The sequence below is a fragment of the Solenopsis invicta genome, unplaced genomic scaffold (assembly GCF_016802725.1).
Source record: "Solenopsis invicta isolate M01_SB unplaced genomic scaffold, UNIL_Sinv_3.0 scaffold_38, whole genome shotgun sequence".
Taxonomy (NCBI): domain Eukaryota; kingdom Metazoa; phylum Arthropoda; class Insecta; order Hymenoptera; family Formicidae; genus Solenopsis; species Solenopsis invicta.
In genome coordinates this window covers 660,001-681,710 of record NW_024105284.1, presented here as the reverse complement: position 1 = coordinate 681,710, position 21,710 = coordinate 660,001, and the positions used below count along the sequence as shown (strand labels likewise).

The 21,710-nt window shown below is 31.7% G+C and overlaps 1 protein-coding gene across 21 annotated transcripts in view; it reads left to right on the top strand.

Moving 5' to 3' along the window:
• The window catches only part of LOC120356744 (liprin-alpha-1-like), a 226,234-nt gene that overhangs the window by 125,962 nt on the left and 78,562 nt on the right, over positions 1-21,710 (top strand). For 17 of the 21 annotated variants that reach the window (XM_039459413.1, XM_039459394.1, XM_039459396.1 and 14 more), the window contains one exon: positions 10,237-10,281. The exons of the other annotated variants lie outside the window; for them this stretch is intronic. In XM_039459413.1, the coding sequence (XP_039315347.1) occupies positions 10,237-10,281 (45 nt within the window). The remainder of the gene's footprint in view (positions 1-10,236; positions 10,282-21,710) is intronic. 21 annotated transcript variants of the gene reach the window in all.

Sequence of the window (21,710 nt, the reverse complement as noted above, 5' to 3'; positions counted from 1 at the left end):
TGTTGCGTGATGTTCAAGGCTCTTTGCACTCTGTGCAATACGATAGCGTGCAACTGTCCTCTGATTGTAATAACTATATTGTTGGAATAGCCTTGCACCGGGTGACACTTGATTGGACACGGAACGATTGGACACAGCACGATTGAAAACGTAATATTGTACACGTAACGATTGGAAATTACACGATTGGAAATTGCACGATTGGAAACTGCACGATTGGACATCGCATGATTGGACACCGCACGATTGGAAACCTAACCTCGTTTTTATGTTAGCATGCGCGCGCGCGCACACACACGCACACGGGATGGACAAGGGGATGGGCCTATAGCTTTCAATTGTACAGTGTCTTATTGTGCGGTTTCCAATCGGTACGTTTCTAATTGTGTTGTGTCCAATCGTCACGTGTCTAGTCTCCCTTGCATCCCTCGAAATTGGTCGTCAGTGTGTCCAGGAGATCGTCCACAATCACCGACCGGAGAAGCGATGATAATACCTCTCTCTGCGAGTACTCCTTTGCAGCGGTGATGATTGCAGATTTTCCTGCCATCATGGCTTTGACACTACGTTACTCAGCATGGTTTTGATACAGGTGGTGATTGCTGGGTGAAATCTTTTTCCAATGACCGCTTCCTCGATAGAGTCGTACAACGTATTGTCGAAGGCTTCCTCTTTGTCCATGAAGGCACATAGGACTATCTCTTTGTCTTCATGGGTCCTTTTTAGGCTGCTCACCAAACGATGCAAAGGGGTAGTAGTCATACCAATTTGTCCAATAGTTTTTAATCGTGCTTTTGCAGTAGCAGGATTTTTTAGAAGACTATAAAATGATACACTGGAGGTTGAAGTACAATTTTGTACACAACATCTTTGTACTATCTTAATTGCTAATTAATTATTTAATTCAAACGTTAAAAGTTTTAGTTAATAAAAATTGAAAAGAGATTTGAGAGTTTCAGTCTCAGATATTTTGTCTCAGTTACAAAAGATCCAGATTGTCTACGAAGGTTAATATCATATTGTGTTAAAATAATTTATAATTTTATATCTTATAAAATTTTTCTATATCTTGGAATCATTTCTGATGTATCTCTGATCCTAGTTTCTCAGGATTTTTTTTGCTTTATAAACAAACTGCTTCTTGCTACTTTTGATGGAAAAATTTAGAAAAACTGTTGACCGTTATTAACAAAAAAAAAAGATTAAAATTGTTAGTTAGTTTTTCTCCATAACGGTAGTAAATGAACGATAGTGATGCGCCCAGCCTCCGGTTTTAGATTTGTGAACTAACTAAACTTTTGTCACTACTAAAGGGTGAAAGTTTGTACTCCCTGTAAGCGGCCGTGTCTATTGGTTAGTTGTGTCACAATTGCCTACTTTTTATATTTAATTTTTTTAAATAAAAGAAATATTCCAAATCTTAGCTTTGGACACATTGAGAAAAGGGAAAATTATTTCAGAATTTAATCAAGAATTCATTTTAAGAACAAAAGGTTATTTTGAATCACCTTGTATAACTCCGGTATATTGCACCTACCATTGCAAAATTTAGTTTACCAAGTATTATTTATTATGTTTAAGAAGAATTAAATCGTACCAATAAAAATTTTATGCTTTTTATTATTATAAAAGAATTAAAAATATGCTACTTCCTTTAATTTCTTGTTTGTCCCGACGAAACTAATTTAATTATCAGAATATATATGTACACTTAGATAACCAAACGTGATATTGCATATTGAGCAAACTAATGTATTGCATGTGTTGCTATATATTAGGGTAAGTCAAAAATTATCCGCACTTTTCTAGAACACGTTTTTAAGATCACACTGCGCTCTGGGCAGGCTTTAAGTTGGCACTACTGGGATCCCATGATCAAAGCTGGACCCACGGGGGTGAAACTAGTATCGTGGTTTCCGGTAACACGGAAAAAGTGGGGCCCACTTGAAAGTGGGAGTAGAAATGACTAATCAGAAAATGCTTTGATGTAAGTTGGTAAGACTGAGCATCTACTCACCCGAATTTCATGTGGTAGCATTGATGAACTAGTCTCTCCAACAATGCAGAGCAAAAGATGGTTTGTACAGGCAATAACAATTAATTTATGCACAATTAATTAATGATCCGAAGTCAATACCAGAATTTTAAAGCTATTGTTTATTGAGACCTTGGTAAACAGAAGCAATGAAATCCTAATAATGAACCTTTACCGGTTTCGGCATAAGTTAATGGTTATTGCCTGCATAAATAAACTTTTATATTTTTTGTCCTGAAGACTCCCTTCTACAGTCCATTTAATTTCTTACTTTACCACGAGTTGGCAGGGTCTTGCTTTTTGTTTCTTATGTTAAGTACAGAGCTTTTATTTCTCATAGTATATGTTTTGTGACTGGACCTTGATCGCGTCAGTTTGTTTACCGTTACGAGCGTGTAAATATGGCCGCTCCGTTAGAAGTTTGCAGGAAGAACAGAGAGCCACGATGATACGATTTCTTTAAAGGAAGGAGTGAAAGGTGCTGAAATTCACCGGAGGCTTTCAAGACAATGAGGGGACAGTGCTTTACCGCGCAGAAGTGTATATGAATGGATCGAAAAGTTTAAAGGTGGACGTACAAGTGTGACACACGAAGAGAGAGAGAGAGAGAGAAAGAGAGAGAGAGCGCGCAGGACGCCCGTTAACTTCCACCACCGACGAAAAGGTTTAACAAGGTCAAGAGTTGATACTGGCAAATGAGCATATTACGTGAAAAGCTTCCGATGAACCCGTGGTGGGAGTAGTAATGATGTGTGCAGTTTGCAAGCGTCTCTCTCTAATTCTTTGCCCTCTCACTTATTTTTTGACCGTAAGTCCCCACGTGTACCAACCTTGTTTAACTCCGTAAAGTTGTTACAACTGAATGTGGTTGTTTTCGTTGCACGCACGTCATTTAGTATTGTATCGGTCTCTTTATCGTATATGTGCGTGAATGTCGTACGATTGCATTTATCGTATAATTATAATAAAATGTACATTGGATTCGACATAAAAAACGTATGAAAGATGTCGATAATTTTGAAAAAAAAATGTTAAGACTTATCTCCACGATGCTGAAACTCGGTGCAACTTTTCGGGCTGAGAACTGTGTGATCAATTAGCTTGTCACTTTTCCGCAAAAGCTAAACGTTGATTGGTTACAAATTTTTCGATCTGAGAACTCGGACCGATTTCTAGCCATTTCTAGTATCGCAGGCTTTTATAAATAAACTTCTGCATAGTAATCAAAGAATAGCGTAATATTATTACAATTTCTACGAGCTAGTTTCAAAATTTCCTGTTTGTGACCAATTCAGTACCAATTGTAATTGATTATTTCTGGTCAATTTTATTTAACGACAACTACAATATGTAAGATAATAATAAAGTATATAAATGTAGGATAATATTAAAGGAAAATAACTAATATAATAAAGGATAATAATAAATGACTTTTATTTATATGAAAGAAACTCTGATATATTTAAACCAATGGTTTTGCGCTCATGTTATAAATCACAGATTAATTATAGGCCGTAAACGAGCAAGACGGTTGTTAATTTAATTAATTTATTAAAATCTAAAAAGATTGCGAGTACGTAACGTTTCGGTCTTACTAGACCTTCAGCCGTAACGTTAACATTAATCTATCATCTTTTTGAACATATTTTTTATTTATTTTTCTACTCGTATATAAATACGAGTTTGTACCAAACATTAATTGTAATATTTCATCGAGAATGCATTGATAGTATTCGGTATTTTCTTTAACAAGTGTAATTATTTTTTGTATTACATAATTTTCTTGAGAAAAGTAATCACCATGAAAATTTATAAAGCATTTTTCAACAATTTTACTAATATGAATTAATTCATCAGAGGGATACATTATTAGGTACCCTTCAGAGACATAATGATATGTATCAGGTACCAGAGAAAAGGACACGACGAACATATAGCAGGGTGTGACAAAGATGCAAAACAGTTGTAGTAACCTGATATCATCAAATATTTAGTTTTTCGTTGTTGGCAGACCTGGGGACTTACGGTCTCTCGATGTGAAAAAGGGGCGTGGTTTCCGAGTTTTGTGCACACCATTTCTACTTCCACCATGGATGAACCTTTTACTCCTTCCGACCAAAGAAATCGTATCAGAGCTCACTGTTCCTACTTGGTCCAAACTTCGAGCGGAGCGGCTATATTTACACGTTTGTAGCGGTAAACAAACTGATGCGATCAAGGTCCAGCTTTGATCACAGGACCCCAGTAGTGCCAACTTAAAGTCTGCCTGCCCGGAACGCAGTGTGACAAACTTAAAAATATGTTGTAGCAAAAGTGCAGATAATTTTCGACTTACCTTTGTATTTACTGTGCATTTGCTGACATTACCGACGGAATACTATTAAAGACCAATGATTTTACGGAAGTTTACGTGACTATTAAGATTTAAATGATTAAAAGAAAGAAACTAATATAGTATCAATTTACATTATAGGTAATGTAGTATTAATTTTATGATTTGCTTTTATTTTTATCTATATTTACAACTCTAATTTTATTAAAAACTACAATTTTTTTTAATGTTCAAGTTTGATTATCTATAGAAGTGATAATTGAATAAAAATAATTTTTAGACATACAACATGATTGCTTGTACATGTAATCAAATAACGAAATTTCAAAAATTATCAACATTTATTTGTTATGTGTCAACAATATGATAGCCATATGATAGCAAAAATAATCCGTCGTTCCACCTTAAACATCATGGTGAAAACATAATGGCATCAAAACATGTATAATGATTGCTATATGTTGCTGTCTATCTCTTCAAGTTAAGAAGCTTTTTAATTGTAATTTGTTGCTAACAAAGTGTTGACAATTAAAAATTGTCATCTCTAAGCTGTATGTAGCATTATTAGAATCATGGACGCCGCGGAACTGAATTTCTCCTAAATAGAAATCATACAATATAGAATAAAAGGCGTAGTGTTTCAAGAGGTTTGATAAGTACATGTTTTGAAATAAGAGGATTGCATTTTAGAAATTTGAGATTTTAAAATTGAGTCTTTAAAATTAGAGTCTGTATAATTAGTATTCAAAATGGAAATTAATAAAATGTTCTGAGAACCAAATGTTTATATGTGCATCAGGAGGCTGGTACAGCACATTTTGTTCGCATATTATCAGCATTATGCAGTATTCATTTTTTGGCATATTTTACTTTTATGTTGCTACTAACATGCTATTAACTGTTAGTTGCAGATAGTAAACTTATGATAACAAGTTACCTTTAAGTTGCCTTCAATTTGCAATCAATGTGTTATTAATTGTGGATGGCAAACTGATACAAGTTGTTGCTAAATTGCTGATTTAACAAATAACCTTTTTGCGAGTAACAATACACTGGCGTCACATAACCTAGTCCCTGCAAAGGAGGTTCAGGACGCAAAATCTTAAAAACCCCCAACAAATTGATGCTGACATGTTCCCATTTATTTGTCGTTAGAATTGGAATTCACCTGAGTCCGACAGACATAATGCTGTCTTACCTTGTCCCGAATTTATCGAAATTAACCTTTAAACACATAAGTGGATCTGGGAGACTTTTCCGGAAAAATTTTACTTTTGTGCCATTTTATTTTAGTTGAGCAATGAAGTTGGTCAATTGTAGCAGAGGAGACTTTAAACATTTTTTCCACTTAGCCCAAATCTTTTTTTTCATTCCGCTTTCACACAGTAAGCGATCGAAAATCTAAGAGAATTTTCAATATGTGTTTATGGATTAATTGCTGTAACAATTGTAGACAATAAGATTAAACTCACTGCATTTGGTTATTTGAGATTGAAAAAAATACGAAGTCGGTTACCCGGAAAAAATTTTTTATATTACAGGATGTCCCAGATCATTGTATAAATCTTCGCACGATGAGGTAGAAGGAATTGAATTAACCAAAAAGTCTAATATTATTTTGCGATATTTGCATTAATTTTTGAGTAATAAAATATTAAAGTCAGTCGAATAAGAGCGCGCAAAGAGACAAGCGGTCGCTCGCCGTAGGACCGCTCGATGCGAAGGCATGAGGGAGCAGTGCGGTGCCAAGCTATTCTTTCCCTCGACGCACGCCACTTAAGCTCGTATCAGACTACGCATTGAAGATTGAGATTAAAGATTAAAGATTGAAATTTGACCAATCAAAACAAGGAAATTTTAACTCTTTTTATTTTGATTGGCCAAAGCTCAATCTTTAATCTTCAATCTTCAATTTTCAATGCATAATCTGATACGGGCTTTACCGTCGCCTACAGTCGGGCCGCGATGAGCAGTCCTACGGCTCAGGCGAGCAACCGCTTGTCTCTCCGCGCGCTCTTATTTGACTGACTTTAGTATTTTATTACTCGAAAATTATTGCAAATATTGCAAAATGATATTAAACTTTTTGATTTATCTCGATCTCTTCTACCTCATCATGAAAAGATTTATACAACGGTCTGGGACACCTTGTATAATCATATGTAATTATATATCAAATATGTCCATATATATTGAAATATATATAATAATATAATTATGCATAATTTTTATATATAATTATATATAATTTTATACAATCGTACATAATTATGTATAATTATATACAATGACTATTCAGATAGCAATGCATTCCTGGCACATAAAGAGAACTATTTATTACAAACTTTCGTTTGGTTGCAATCACGTTTCTATAATCAAGATGTTAATCTCTTCGTATAGGGCATTCTAAAGAAAACAGGAAGAAAACTGTTTCCCAGGCAACTGAAGAGCAGTACCGTACAGAACTTTTTAATATAAAATTTCCACTAACTTGTTATAAAGTCGCATACACGGCATGCGTTGCTGGCAACATCTTAAGCAGAATCGGAAGCCGCTTTCCTCAAAAAAGATGACAACTTAGAAACGCATTTTTATCAAATTGATAGCAACATGCGGGAAACTTGCTATGTGGGTACATAAAATTATGTGCAATTATTTTATGTGATATATATATATATATATATATACTTAAAAGTAAAAAAATTTTTTTTGCGTAGTTGGGTCAATTTTCAAAAAATTTACACAAAACAACCAAACGCGTGTTAGCTGCGTGTTAGAACGCAACAAATTATTTTTACAGAATAATCATATTTATAACTTTTTTTTTTAACGATGGGGAAATACTCATAGGATCCCAGGCTAGCTAGACCTGGGACTTGAGTCAGAGCTCTTATGAATCATGACCCACCTACCTATTAAAACTTCACCGTACCTGCACAAACCCTCGATAAGGAGGAACCTCGGAACCGCTGAGGAGCAGTACATCAGAGTCAATATATATTCATAACTTACAAGCTAGAGTAGACAACTTTGAGTGAATTTCATAGTCGAATAACCTCCGCCTTCATTCTAATTTCACAGTCTCCCGATTATCTTTTAAAAACTATACTTTCTCACCTACTTAGTGGAGAATCCAAACGTACCTTAAAATGTCGAATGCAGTGAGAATCCTGCAAATGGCGTCGTGCCTCACTAAATAGTGCTACCATCGTTATACAAGGTGTAACAAAACTGACGATAATAATTTTAATGACAGATTTTTTGGAAGATTTTAAAACGAAAATTTTAATACCAAAATGTTGATGCTAATAATTTTCAAATGGGAAGAGTTTAAAGATTACGAATAACGGCTAGAATTTTGCATGCCCAGGGATAGCAATGTGTTCCCTTGAATCAAATGCCTTTATAATGTGAGGCTCTTTAATTACTTTATTTAAAATGCGTTTTTGGGCATTTAAACGTAAAGATTAAATGTGCGTGTTAATCTTTTTAAACGGAGTGGCTGACTGACTGAAGATTGGGTGCCTAGCAACTGAACAACAGGACAAAACTGCAATGCGTTGCATATATTAATAAACTATCAGGCTCGCGGACTATTACATCTTACAATAATAATAATAAAATTATTGTGAAAATACGCAATAATAGTTATATTAATAAACTAATTCTGTTTATAATAAATTTAGTGTAAAATCAAATAAATAGTATTTGCACGTAATAGTTCAATAATTATGTCGGTATTGATATGTCACATATCAAAATTGTCAAAATGTTAGTCATTATCGTTTATTTGATTTATACGATAAAAGTCTTTATGTAAAATTGACCTATGAAGACATTTTTTTATTATTACTAGAGATTCGATATTAATGTAATATCGATATTGACATAGAATATGCACATACCGATTACATTACCTGCAAAAATTGGCGATTTTTCTTGCGGATATAATGAGATTAATTGTAAGTGACTTTTGTAGACAATTTTGTTGCATGCTGAACACGAATTGGTTGTGATATCCAAACTTGGTTATCACGTCACAATTTTGAGAAAAATGATTTCAAAGAGGTAGAAAACGACAATTTTGAGAGTTTCTATGTGGTGTTATAGTACTAGCAACAAAAATTTTTTCTAAATTTTATTAACGCTACATGAAAGTTCTATTTCGCTACGATCTTTTATTTTCTAGATATTATTGGAAGAAGAAATACTAGTTGCACGCGCCAAAAATCATTGTTCTTTTTATGACATGATGTTCATATTTTATTAATGATTTTATATTCTTTTAAAGCTAAATGTTTATATTTTCATGTAGCGTTAACAAAATTTAGAGAAAAATTTTTCTGCGGGTACTATAACACGAAAACCCTTAAGAGGATGCTAAAGTACTATGAATTACTGACATTTGCAGTGGACTAAATATCTTCGTATTGGCGTTACAGAATCACAAAAACCTTTTTTAGAATTGAAATACGTAAAAAGAAGATGCGCTCTAGTCAATTTTACAAGAAAATCGAACAAAAATTAATAAATCATTAAAAATTTACTTGTATAGTCACCTGAGGTTAAAATCGTCATTTTTATCACTTTGACGTCATTTTTTAAAAATTGTAACGTGATAACCAAATTTGGGCAACGAATTCGTGTTCAGCATATGTAAAAGTCTATAAAATTATTTACAATTAGTCTCCGCAAAAAAGTGTTTATTTTCGCAAGTTAATCGATACGTGCATACCATTCTACCTACATTAATATCCAATCTGGTAATGATAAAACAATGATGTAAGCCGATCTTACTTAAAGACTTTTATCGTATGAACCAAATAAACGATAATGATTGACATTTTGACAATTTTAATATTTGACACGTCAATATTGACATAATTATTAAACTATCATGTGCAAATATTATTTATCTGATTTTATATTTTAAATTTATTATAAATAAACAGAACTAGTTTTTTAATAAAACTCTCATTAGGTATTTTTACATTATTTTCATTATTATTAAAAGTTGTCGATTTAGCGCGCCTTGAGCATATTACAATAGCGCGCGAAATTCTAGCCCTGTTATTCGTATTCTTTAAACTCTTCTTATTTGAAAATTATTATAGCCTCGACATTTTGACATTAGAATTTTTGTCTTAAAATCTTCCAAAGAATCTGACATTAAAATTATTATTGTAAGTTTTGTTACACCCTGTATAAATTTTGTTATAATATAATGTCATAAAAGCTAATACTGATTGTTTGCGTGTAAAATAATACTAAACAGAAATAATATTAAACAAAAATTTAATACAGACGTTTCGATACTCAGTTTTGGATCATCTTTGGTATATATAATATAAAATTATAAAATTATTACGGCAGTATCTTTTTAACAAATTGCGCAGATCTTGATTATTCCTTTCCATGTATGTTGGTTGAGATAAATAAAAATTATTTGCATGAATAATGTTTAGAAGATTGAAGAATGTCTAGAATGTATTATGCAATTTTGGGTTCTAGTTAAGACAATACTTGATACGATTTTAAATATGAGAATTGAATACCGACTCATATGTTGCATTGCAACATAATACAAATATTACAGAACTATTACATTGAGTTATATATTTCATTGTATCTCAATGATTAAACTGTAATAATATTACATTAAATTGTAATATTAAATGTAATATTACATAATATATCGCTGTAATATTGTATACTCTATATTATATTTTATATAATTACTTTAATATTGTAACGTTATTCATATATTACATGCTGTGTGGGATCTATATCTTAATTATGTTATATGTATGGAGGTTGGCCGAGGTTTATTTTTTCTTAAGTTAGTACTTTTTATTGTTTGTGCTATCAGACGTACCGGACAGAGCGGATTTCCGAGTGGTTTCCCCACGCACAGGTTAATTAATGATACTAATATTGCATGTAAATCTTATTATTATATGCCACTGTGCGTGACGCATTTGAATGGCTCTTGTGGGCATGAAGTAAGCAACTTTTGTCGACTCAGGTTACGTTAATGATAATTTGTTCACTGTTCAAGCGATTATATTGTTTATTTATAAATCTTCAAAGATGTAAAGATATAAGGATGCAAAATGTTACTTGCATGCCAACAGTATCGATTCTTGCAATGATTCGAGCACAGTGGCACGAAAACATTCAATAGTTTCGATAAACTCCCGAAAATCTTAGGAAAAATCGATACTAGTTTGTTTTCGCATCTATCGTATTTTTGAATCTGCCTAGTTCATGATAGATGTCACAGTATTAGATTACATTTATACGCTATGATATTTTGGCCGATCGATCATTTTGCCGAATTGGTACAAACGTATTATTGTGTTTAAACAATTTGATGGTTTTGTAGAGCCTATAGAAAAACCGTATTGTCTGAACACGTTTATTACGATAATGCACCATTAATGACTGATCCGGTAATGTTACCGAATATGGTATATAGTTTGCGCGACAAAACCGAATATCATTTTTGACCGAGTCGATGATCTTTCGCATACGATCAACAATCGTATTATGTAAATGCGCACATATAAAATGTATTGTCATTGTAAAGCACGGCAAAATAATCGATCCCGCAAAACGACCGATTCGATCAGCAACCGTATCGTGTAAATGAGGTTTTAAACAGAAAAAGTAACTTACAGAACCGAGAAAATTGTATTCATTATGAAACACGTTAATCTGTCTCGTGCATGAAGTTATTCCACACGAATAAATTACAAACATACAGACTGAATGTCAACATCGTGGACGCACAGAGTATTTTAACAAGAGATATAGGATTTGTTTTTTTGAATAAAGGCAAAGAATGATTATTTTTTCAATCAAGATCTCTTTATTCCATTATATATTCCAGAACAAGGACATACAGATTATGTGTAGAATAGTATACTACCCAACTAGGTGTATTAGCTCTTTTTGCAGATTCTCTTTTCTCGAAGTTTTTTATCACTTTTTTACAAAGATGTATTTTAGCTGTATTTCAGCAATAGTTTTAATATTAATTTTGAAAGCGTTAATCATTGGATTATTAATACCTTTTTTTTTAACGTAGTCTCAAAAAAAAAGTATAACGATGTTAAATCATTTGATCTTTGTGGCTATTTTGTGAAATTAAATGACCAGAAAACTTGAAATACATTGAAGTGATATTTTTGCTACTAGTATAGCATATGATCTCATTTTTTTGGAAGTAGAGGTTTATTATGCCTATATTCTCCACTTGAATCTATAAAAAATTAGTCAATATGTCTCTATAGCGCATTTCATTCAATTGTAAACAATCTTTCCAGTTTTATTTACAAAATATGTTTCAATGACATTATTCGATTAAAATTTGCATCTAACTATTATACATTTTGGATGCATAGGCTTCTCTTGAATTATACGCAAATTTTTGGAGCTCCAGATTATTTTTCTTATTAACATAATGAAAATGCGCCTCGTTGCAAACGTGATTCTTATTTCCAAAAATTACTTATAACAAAATTTAAGGATGTTGTGTTTTTGTAACGTTTTCTGATAAACTTTATTAATTTAAAAATGCTAGATAAAATAGGCGTGCGCTGCAAAGCTTTTAATCTTACATAATTTCATACAAATTACAAATTTATTATTACTATTAACACATCAATACACATAGTCAAAATACGTCATTTTCGATGACAGCCGCTCACACAATTAGCGCAACGAGATTACCAATCGGCATCGTGGAAAAGCGACAACAATAACTTCGGTATATTTTTTTTACATGCTTTTTTTAGAAAGGACAGCTATGAAATAACAAGAAACATATGATAGCCGTGATAGGTGAAAAATGCCATGCAATTTAAATTCTATATCTCTTGTGAATCACTCTTATAATGCAGAATACGATGATACTATGGATGCGTGCATGTGCGTGCGCCCGTGCATGCGTGCGTGCGGAGGAGAGATTGAAAATTTTTCTTCTAATTCTTCATATAAATTTTTGAAATTTCTACACAAGTTTTGAATTTTTTTAGAAAACTTTTCTGATTTTTTGTATGAATATCTTTCAGAAATACTAATAAAATTAAAAAAAAGTATTTTAGATAGGTCAATAACTAGTACGATAAAAGATATTGTATTAAATATGTTACATTAATTGTTTATTTAAAACCATTATGAATTAAAATGTTTTAACTTAATTTGTGTAGATCATCCTCAGCCAATTCTATCAGTATCTAAATATATCCATTGTTTAGAAGAAAAAATAAATTGAGAATAGAAGTTATTAGTCGATATAAAAATAAAAATAAAAATGAAAAACAATTGCATATGTAGTCAACAAAAACAAATTTAAAACAAATAAGTTATACAAAACGGCAATAAGAGTGCGGATGATAGTACACAGTTTATATTTCTTTTTTATATACCTACATATAATTTAATCAAAACGTATGTTTGTTTCGGTTCACAATTTAAGCCATCTTTAGCGCAATGTTAAGTGGGAAGCTAACAATGCCAATAAAAAAACGTAAAGAATGAAGAAACCGAAGCATTTATTTAGATATTTAAAGCAGGAAAATTCAAGCCTTTTATTCCATTGATATTTGTGAGTTCAGGTAATTAGTCCAAAGTTGTTTGCAATTTGGAAATTATCATCTGACTGTAAAGTAGTTAGAAACTCTCCCATCTGTAGAACGCAAAGCGATGAATTAACCGTAGTTATAATTAGTCAAGAAGGAGTGAAAAAATGAATAATTTAGCGTATAAATAAGTCAAATATTAAAATTCAAACTTGCATGACAAAGACAAAACGCAGTTAAACAATGAATGGACTGCTGCATATGTTTTGATTAAATTATTGTATATGAAAAAGAAATATAAACTTTGCATTATCATCCGCGTCTGGCCTTTATTGCTGTTTTGTACAATTTATTTATTTGTTTAATTTCAAGAGTTTTAATAATTTAGTTACAAATTTATTGTTAAATGATAAATAAATATAAAAAATGCAATTAAAAATAAAACAATACTCGTCAAGTAATGTTCGCGCTGCAAGTAAGAAGTTTCTTCAATTCAGTCTGATATAATTTTTTAAATTTGGGATCTTATTACTAATATGCTTAAAATTTTACATTAATGACAAAGAAATATGAACGATACAAGTTAAATTTGAATTGACATTTAATGAAATTTTATTTAATTGACTATACTTTTTCTTATTTCTGAGCAAAGAAACAGATATGAAAAATTTTACTTTTTCGGGATTTTTTCTACCATGGAGAAACATTAACTTTTCTAATCTGATTATCATTTATAATACATTATATGTTTGTTATAATCTAGTTTCGATTTTTATTTATAGTACATTATATAATGTTAATATAAATATCTGATCTTTGATGTAGCTTGCTACTTTTTATTTTTATTTACTATATAACGATAAATTTTAATATGCTTTTGTTGCACATATGACACTTTTTTATTTCCGCTTTTATATTGATTAGTAAATTATATCCTCTATGTATTTCTTTTTTTGAATGGATAGGTAGTTTTAAATATTGATAAAATTGGCTGAGAGAGAGAGAGAGAGAGAGAGAGAGAGAGAGAGAGAGAGAGAGAGAGAACTCACATAAGTTGAAACGTTCTAATTTGAAATAGTTTTAAATAATTAATCTAACATTTTTAATACAATACCTTTTACTATGTCCGTTATTGACATATCTGCAATACTTTTTCATGCTTTGTTACTTTAGAGTGAAAAAAAATGTCATAGTATTTTTTAATTAATTAAATTATTTTTTCAAATTTGAAAATTTGCAGATTTTAAATTAACATAATATCTAAAATACTTAAATAAGAATATTTAAATCAATGAATTATTCGACACAAATATTCTGCTAGTATAGTATTTAATATACTGTACTTTCATAACAATTCATTTACTTTTATGTCGGAGATCAATTTTTAAGGCTCACTTTTATAACATTATAACATCATTTTATTATTTCATTAAAACAATTGAAGAATTTTATAATGCTTCTTTAATTCTATCGTGTGGTTATTCTATTGTTGTATTCGATGAGACGAGCACACAAAACACTCGCGAAGTGAAGAACGAACGCACGACACGAAATGATTAGACACTCTTTTATAAAAAGGAACACTGACTTTAATCTAATAACTTTGTACAATAAAACCGTAGCGGAATTATTTAGAATATCTTGTGACAGCTCCGCGTTCCAGAACAGAACAAAAGCCGGCCGCGCTTCTAATCGAAGTTCCTTTGGCCAGCTTCTCAAGTTCAGCCAAAGAACGGGCATAACACTGCCCCTCTTTTTAAAAACTTGTTGTCCCGACAATCACAAACTCTTCTCACATCTTCGGACCTCTTGTTGTCTCTAGGACCTATCTGAGTGTTACTGCTCACAAGATTCCGAGCCACTTTCTTGGATTCAAACGACACTGGAATTATTATTTTTGCTAATTGAAGAAATCCTCCGTTCTCACAGAATAACCTCTTCAAAGAAATCCTTCGAAGAATTCTTCTGAGGAATCTTTTTTCTTCAAAAACTTCGAGCAAGGGGGGTATCTACCGTGGACCGAATGTCTCGAAAAACACCAAGTTCCTGCCTCGGCACTTGCCCTCAGTCCCACGGGAAAATCCACGGTTTAAAAACCCGGGGCAAGGCAGTTTTCTTTAAAAGAAGTACTATAGTGATCCTCCACATGAAGAACGTTGTCTCAAAAATTTCTTATAACTGAAACGAAAAAAAGAAATCCGACGAGTAATCAATTCTAAATAACAAAACCCTGCAAGGAAAATCTTTAAAATCAATCATTCTTTTTCCTTATAACTTAAACAAAATTTTAAGATAAAATTTTCCCGCAAAAGACTCAAATCTGACAATTTTCTGCTCTACTCTGGGCTCTTGCCTCAGGTTACCGAGCGCCGTCAGCGTCATTCCCAAACCAACACTTTTCTGGGAGAATAAGAAATCTTAGACTCTTCCGCTCCATTTCCAGCTTTTGCCACAGGTTACCGAGCGTCGTCCGCATCTACAATCACAATCCACTCGACGACCTTCTGCTCTACCCTGGGTTCCTGCCACAGGTTACCGAGCGTCGTCTCGAGCAATATCAAACAAAAATGACGATTTTCTGCTCTCACCCGGGTCTCTGCTTCGGGAAACTGAACTGTTCGTTGCGAATCCATTCTCTTGTGCTAATTCAAGAAATTCTAAAAAAAGAATTAAAACCCATTCTCAGTTTCCGAAGAAAGAACGATTCTCCAAACTCGTCCTCCAAGGCGTGGACTTCCAGGGAAGCACGATTTCCTGCTCTACCCCGGGCTCTTGCCACGGGTTACCGAGCGTCGCCCGTGTCATTCCCAATCCAATACCCTCCAGGAAGAAAAAGGAACGAGAGAACGTCTCTCTCCTCTCCCCTGAGACGAAATTTTAATTTCGAAAAGAAGAAATCCTAAACCTAAAATCGTAACTCTCTCCCACATCCTTTATTTTAAATTATTATACAAAACCTAAACTGAAACATTCTCTACTTCTTTATTTTCCCCTTTTTGAGAAAAATTATGTTCTTGAATAGTTTTAATTGCTTTTGCCCTCAATTGCAGAATGCAAGGAAGTAATTTCCTCATGTTGAAGAGTGCGTCTCAAAAACCCGTCAGAGATTGCAATATTGAGCACAAGCAATCTTACGCGCACTTCGTGAGAACACTCGGGATAGGCTAAACGTGAAAGTCGTTCTAAATCGGCTGCTAACGAAGCCAAATCTTCTCCAAATTCTTGCTTACGATTCGTAAACTGCGCGTAAAAAGTTTGAGTCATATGATCTTCCCCAAACGTAACTCGAGTTTAGATTTAATTTTTCCAAAACTAAAATCTTCTAATAAGAAATGAGACTCGTGAAATTAAAACAATAAAAATAAAATAAAATGGCTAATACGAGTCGGGCGCGGGTAATAGTGCGCAGAAAATAATAATCACTGGTTTACAAGTAAAGAGACATAATTTAATTTCGAACGTTTTGGCTCTTGCTTTGAGCCATCTTCAGCGTACAATCTCTTCAGTAAAGCAACCGATAATGAGGCGGAGCGCTTTTTTGTTAGAAAGTTGTCGAGAAATAGCCCAGTTAGAAATAGTTTTTCGAAACGATGTTATTTTGATGTCGAAAATGCAAGTCGAAAATTTTTGAAATTTTTATTAATTTCGATGGATTTTTAACTCCAATTTCGAGTAATTTTCGATTCGACATCGAAACGATATCGAAACGATATCGAGGAGCTATTTTGATATTTTTCGAGAACATCTCGTCAAACACGAAAAAATAATTTTTTCTTTTTAAAGAATTATTTCTGACTAGGCAAAATAATTGAAAAATCGAGATCGTTTCGATATTGGTTCGAGATAGTATTATTGCTAAAGGTATTTTTTTTATTTTTGTGTATTTAAGATAATAACACTTTTGATTAAATTTATTTTTTCAAAAATTGTTTTATTTTCATCGCTTTATTAAAAATAGATTATTTGATTAAGATTATCTAATCGGAGTACATGTGCTTTGGTTAATTTGATCAAACACAGAAGGTATATCATGCTGCAACAATTCTATTTCAAAATAAACATCGGAAGAAAAATATAGTTTATAAACGTATGTATTGTAATAACTTTGGTATACAAAAAAGATAAAACTAGAAAAATCGGTTTGCGAAGAAAGACATCATTAGCTCTATTGCTGATAAAAATTTTTCTGAGATATACTTTTTATACGAATTACAGAATATTTTTCAAAAATATTAAATAATTAAGTTTTTTTTTTAATTCTTCATGTATGCATAAATTCTGAAATATTCTAATATTCTATAAAAAAACTGAGAAATTTTCTAAAAACTATAAAATATTACAGAAATTTTGAAAAATTCTGAAAATGACTAAAAAATATCTGAAAATTTTGAAAATTATATTATTTAAAAATTTGAGACAAGTTTATATACTTTAATGAAAACTTTTCTTGGAATTTTTCTGATCTTCTGTATAACATATTTTTTAGAATAGTTCTCAGATTTTTTAATGTAAACTTTAGAATATTTAAAAATACACATATATATGAAAAATTCGGAGAAAAAATATGGATTTTTCAATATTTCTAAAGTGTTCCAATTAATATAAAAATTCTGAAAAAAATTTTAGATAACTAATAAAATTATTGTTCAAATCGATGTCGAATGACGTTGATTTTATAAATCATTACATGTGAAAATCATTCCATTTTTCTTTCATGTAATAAATAATAAAAATGAACGATGAAAAAATAGAAATGCAGTTAGTTAATTTTTTTTTTTTTGCATTATCGCATCGTCGAATTGATGTCGAATCGATATCGATTCGATTTTTAAACAAATTTTTCCAGAATATAAGATTATTTATTACATATACATTCCAAAAATATTAAAAAATGTATGAAACTTCCTATATTCTCTTTATATACGCAACTTTTGGTTACTCAAAAATGTTATAGTTTTGACGTAAGTTTCGAATCAATCTTAACGATGTTGAAACGACATCGTTTTGAGGAACTATTTTTGACTGGGAGTCAAGTTGTTCGGCTCGAGAGTGATCGGCATGGCTCAAACTACGAAATAAAAAGTGTGAATCACGGGAAATAACTAAGAGAAAAGAGCTCATCTCAAAATCGGCAATTGTCACAAATAAAAGTAATCCATGGTATTAATAAGATTCTTATCACAATAGATATATAAAGACATAATCTGCTCGAGCGGTGAGCACGTCCAGTGTGTGCGAGAATCAAAAATATACTAAGCGAAATTAGGATTGCTGCAGGTCGAACCGATGAATACAGAAATAAATGTGGTTTACGAGAATGAAACACGAGAATGAAAATAAATATAAAGAAAGATATGGTAAGCACAAGAGTAAGAATAAATACAGAAATAAATAAGGTGAGCACACGGATCATAAGTTATTGACGATACACAGATAAGCATGGTGTAGGCAATTGGTGACTCATTGTAAATTAAGGTCATTACGTTGTTGTTTGATATATAAAACTTCCGAAATAAGTCGCTTGTAATAAAATCTTTCGTCAAAGTTCTTTCATTCAAATTCGTGACCGAAATCCAATCTGTAATCCGTAATGACTGAGTGAGAAGAAATGTCTCTACGAATATGATTGCGATGCTCGGAGATGCAAGTTTTTAAATGTCTGCTTGTTTGTCCAACATATAACGCGTCACAATCCCAACAAGAGATTTCGTAGATGACATCTTTACGGGAGGAAGATGGAAGGACATCCTTCTGAACTTTGATAAATTTACAGAGTTTGTTCAAACTGTAAAAGGCAATTTTTATGTCGGAATTTCTAAAAATGTTTTAAAATCTGTCTGATATTAGAGGGAAAAGAGGAATAGTAAATCAGATGGTTTTCTCAATTGTATTCGAAGTGTTGCCAAGAGCTTGTTTTTTAGACTTTTTCGAAAAAAAGCATCTAATTGTAAGTCGCTCATGAATAATTTCGAAAATGAAATCTAGGGGATAGTCATTGTTCAAAAGGATGTTAATGAGTTTCAAATGATTCCCGTGGAACCTCGGATGAGACAGAAGAAAAGCCCGGTCGACAAGGCCCATGACGACAGCGCGTTTCTGAGAGACAGGGTGCCAAGAACGAAAGTTGAGATACCGTCCTGAGAATGTCGGTTTATGGTACCAATCGAATTCAATAATCTTGTCATTAAGAATAATGATAGTAAGTAGATATAGTAGGCCGGTTCTAACTCAATTTGGAGTGGGAAAGGGGGAAGAAAGGGGAGGAGAAGAGAGGGAAGTTTTCCTTTTTTTAATTAATTAAATTAATATCAAGCAATTAATTAAAATAATTTTTATATCAAGGTATTAATTAAAATAATTTTTTTATTTTAGACTATTAATTACAATAACTTTTATATTAACCTATTAATTAAAAAAAATTTTATATTAACTTATTAATTAAAATAATTTTATATTAACTTATTAACTTAATTTTTATATTATATTATTAATCAAAATAGTTTTTATATTAATTTTACGTCAATTTATTAAAAATTTAAAATAAAATAACAAATTTTGGAGAAATTGCCCCACCACCGTTACCCTAAGTCCCACGAATAGTTTTCTCTCTCGTTCTCTCTCTCTCTATTGTACATAGTTTTCTCTCACACTCACACACGTTATGTTCTTGTTCATATAGTATGACTAACGCTTTATCTTTTAAGGCAATGATCAGGTATAGGAAAAGATAATGTTGAAGACATTTTTACATTTTTTCATTCTTTTATATTTATTTGCCATGTAATGCATCATGTACAATAGTATCTAAAGCGTAAGCTAACATTTCACATTCTAAAAGCGAGGTTTTATCATATTTTTCTCGCAAGAGTTTTACTGCATCACATTTATTATTAACCTAATTTTGACGTAAAAGAGATACAAAAATGTTTATATTTTTTGCTCACTGTGTATGTATATTGATATAAAGAACAATATATATGTTCAACATAATGTTCAAGTTCAAGCAGAAAAAGAACAGTTTTTGGTTTCAAATACATACAAATATCACGTAATGGTTAGTTTAATAATATTTTCATTACGTAGTTTAATGAGTTGTACAATGAGATCTTGAATTGGTAATACTGAGGAAAGCGAAGTCGACTGCACGAATCGCTCAATGTCCATACGTTTCTGGAACTGTGCTGTCTACGTTGCATGAGGTAAGATTATTTGATTATCTCGGTTGTCACCAATAAGTATCTCCACAAACGATGTAGGTCCCACGCTGATTCCTATGTCGAGATATTTATACGTTGTGGACGTCAATGCCAATCTCCTCCCCAAAATGCGAGGTGTATAGCGTGGCGATGTTCTGTAAATAAAAATATGGATGTGAGCGGAAAAAATATATAAAAAGTGTATAAAGGATACTTACGATTTCTCGCATGCTACGATCGGAACGTAACAATTTGCTATTTTTTCTCTCGTATTTTTGTGAGTTATTCACTGAGCGACTAATGCGTTAACGTTTTTAGAGTTCTTTTTATTTTGCAATCACCACCACCGCATCGACAATTAAATGAGGAAATTATATATTTTGTGATGAGATCATACACGTATTCAAAACGCAACTCATACAAGCGCTGACAGATGAGATCACAGAATGGTATAATTCAATTTTGACATGTCTGAATATAATTTGATACCACGATGAAATCATGTAGAAAGTACTGTAATTTTGTATTTTCAGCGTAATAACGTAACACAATGTAAACTATATGTTTTATGTATCGCTTTTGCAAACAGTATTCTATGGGGCATATAGAAAATTCAGATTTCATCAGTAACAGTGAAAATTATATTCTGTCTCTTTATTTTCAATATTATTATTTATATTTTACGCTTTCCACGTTCTATAAGACAAAAACAATCTGCCACGGTTGTCGTCAAGCATTAACTCCACGTCATCTGATTTTTTCATTAATAGCTTGCCAAACGTCAAAGGATACTTTTGTGAAAGTACAGCTTGAAATCACTTTTGTCGTAATATTGATATAAAAATTAATGTATACATATACATGTTTAATGCAATGGTCAAACAAAGAAAAATACAATTTTTTACCTCAAATACATTCAATTATCGCGTAATATTAATTTTCGTAAGAATAACGTTTTTGTAAACATTCATTATATCATCACTTATTCTAGTACATGCTATTGCAAAATATGCAAAATTAGTGGCTTCTTACAGCGGCTCGTAAATTTATAATTGGTTTTAAACGTCAAAATCTTTGACAATATAAAATATGTAAAGTGTGGACGACACTATGAAATGAGGTCATTACATAAGTTGTTTCAACGTTACAATGTTTCACCAACCAATAGTTATAGAGGAGAAGAGGATAATATGACACCTATTTTGATTTTATTGAATAACTTTGTTTATAATTAATATTTTTTATTGAAATTTGAACGCTTACATTTGTCAAAGTATTGTTTGACAGATTCTAGACTGAAAATAATAAAATACTTATTATTTGAGACGTGATTTATAAAAATCTAATGTACTGTATAATTGGTGGAAGAAGAATAGTGGTTGTAAAATGGATATTCATAAAAAATAATTTTAAAAATTAATTTAGTTTAAAAGAAACGCAGTACTTTGTCAACAAATTGTATATTTTTAATTTTCCATTGTTTAGAATTTTCCTGATTTAGAATTTTTTTTGTGTTCAGAAACTTTAGAAATACCATTAGAAAGTTTATTAGAAATATTATT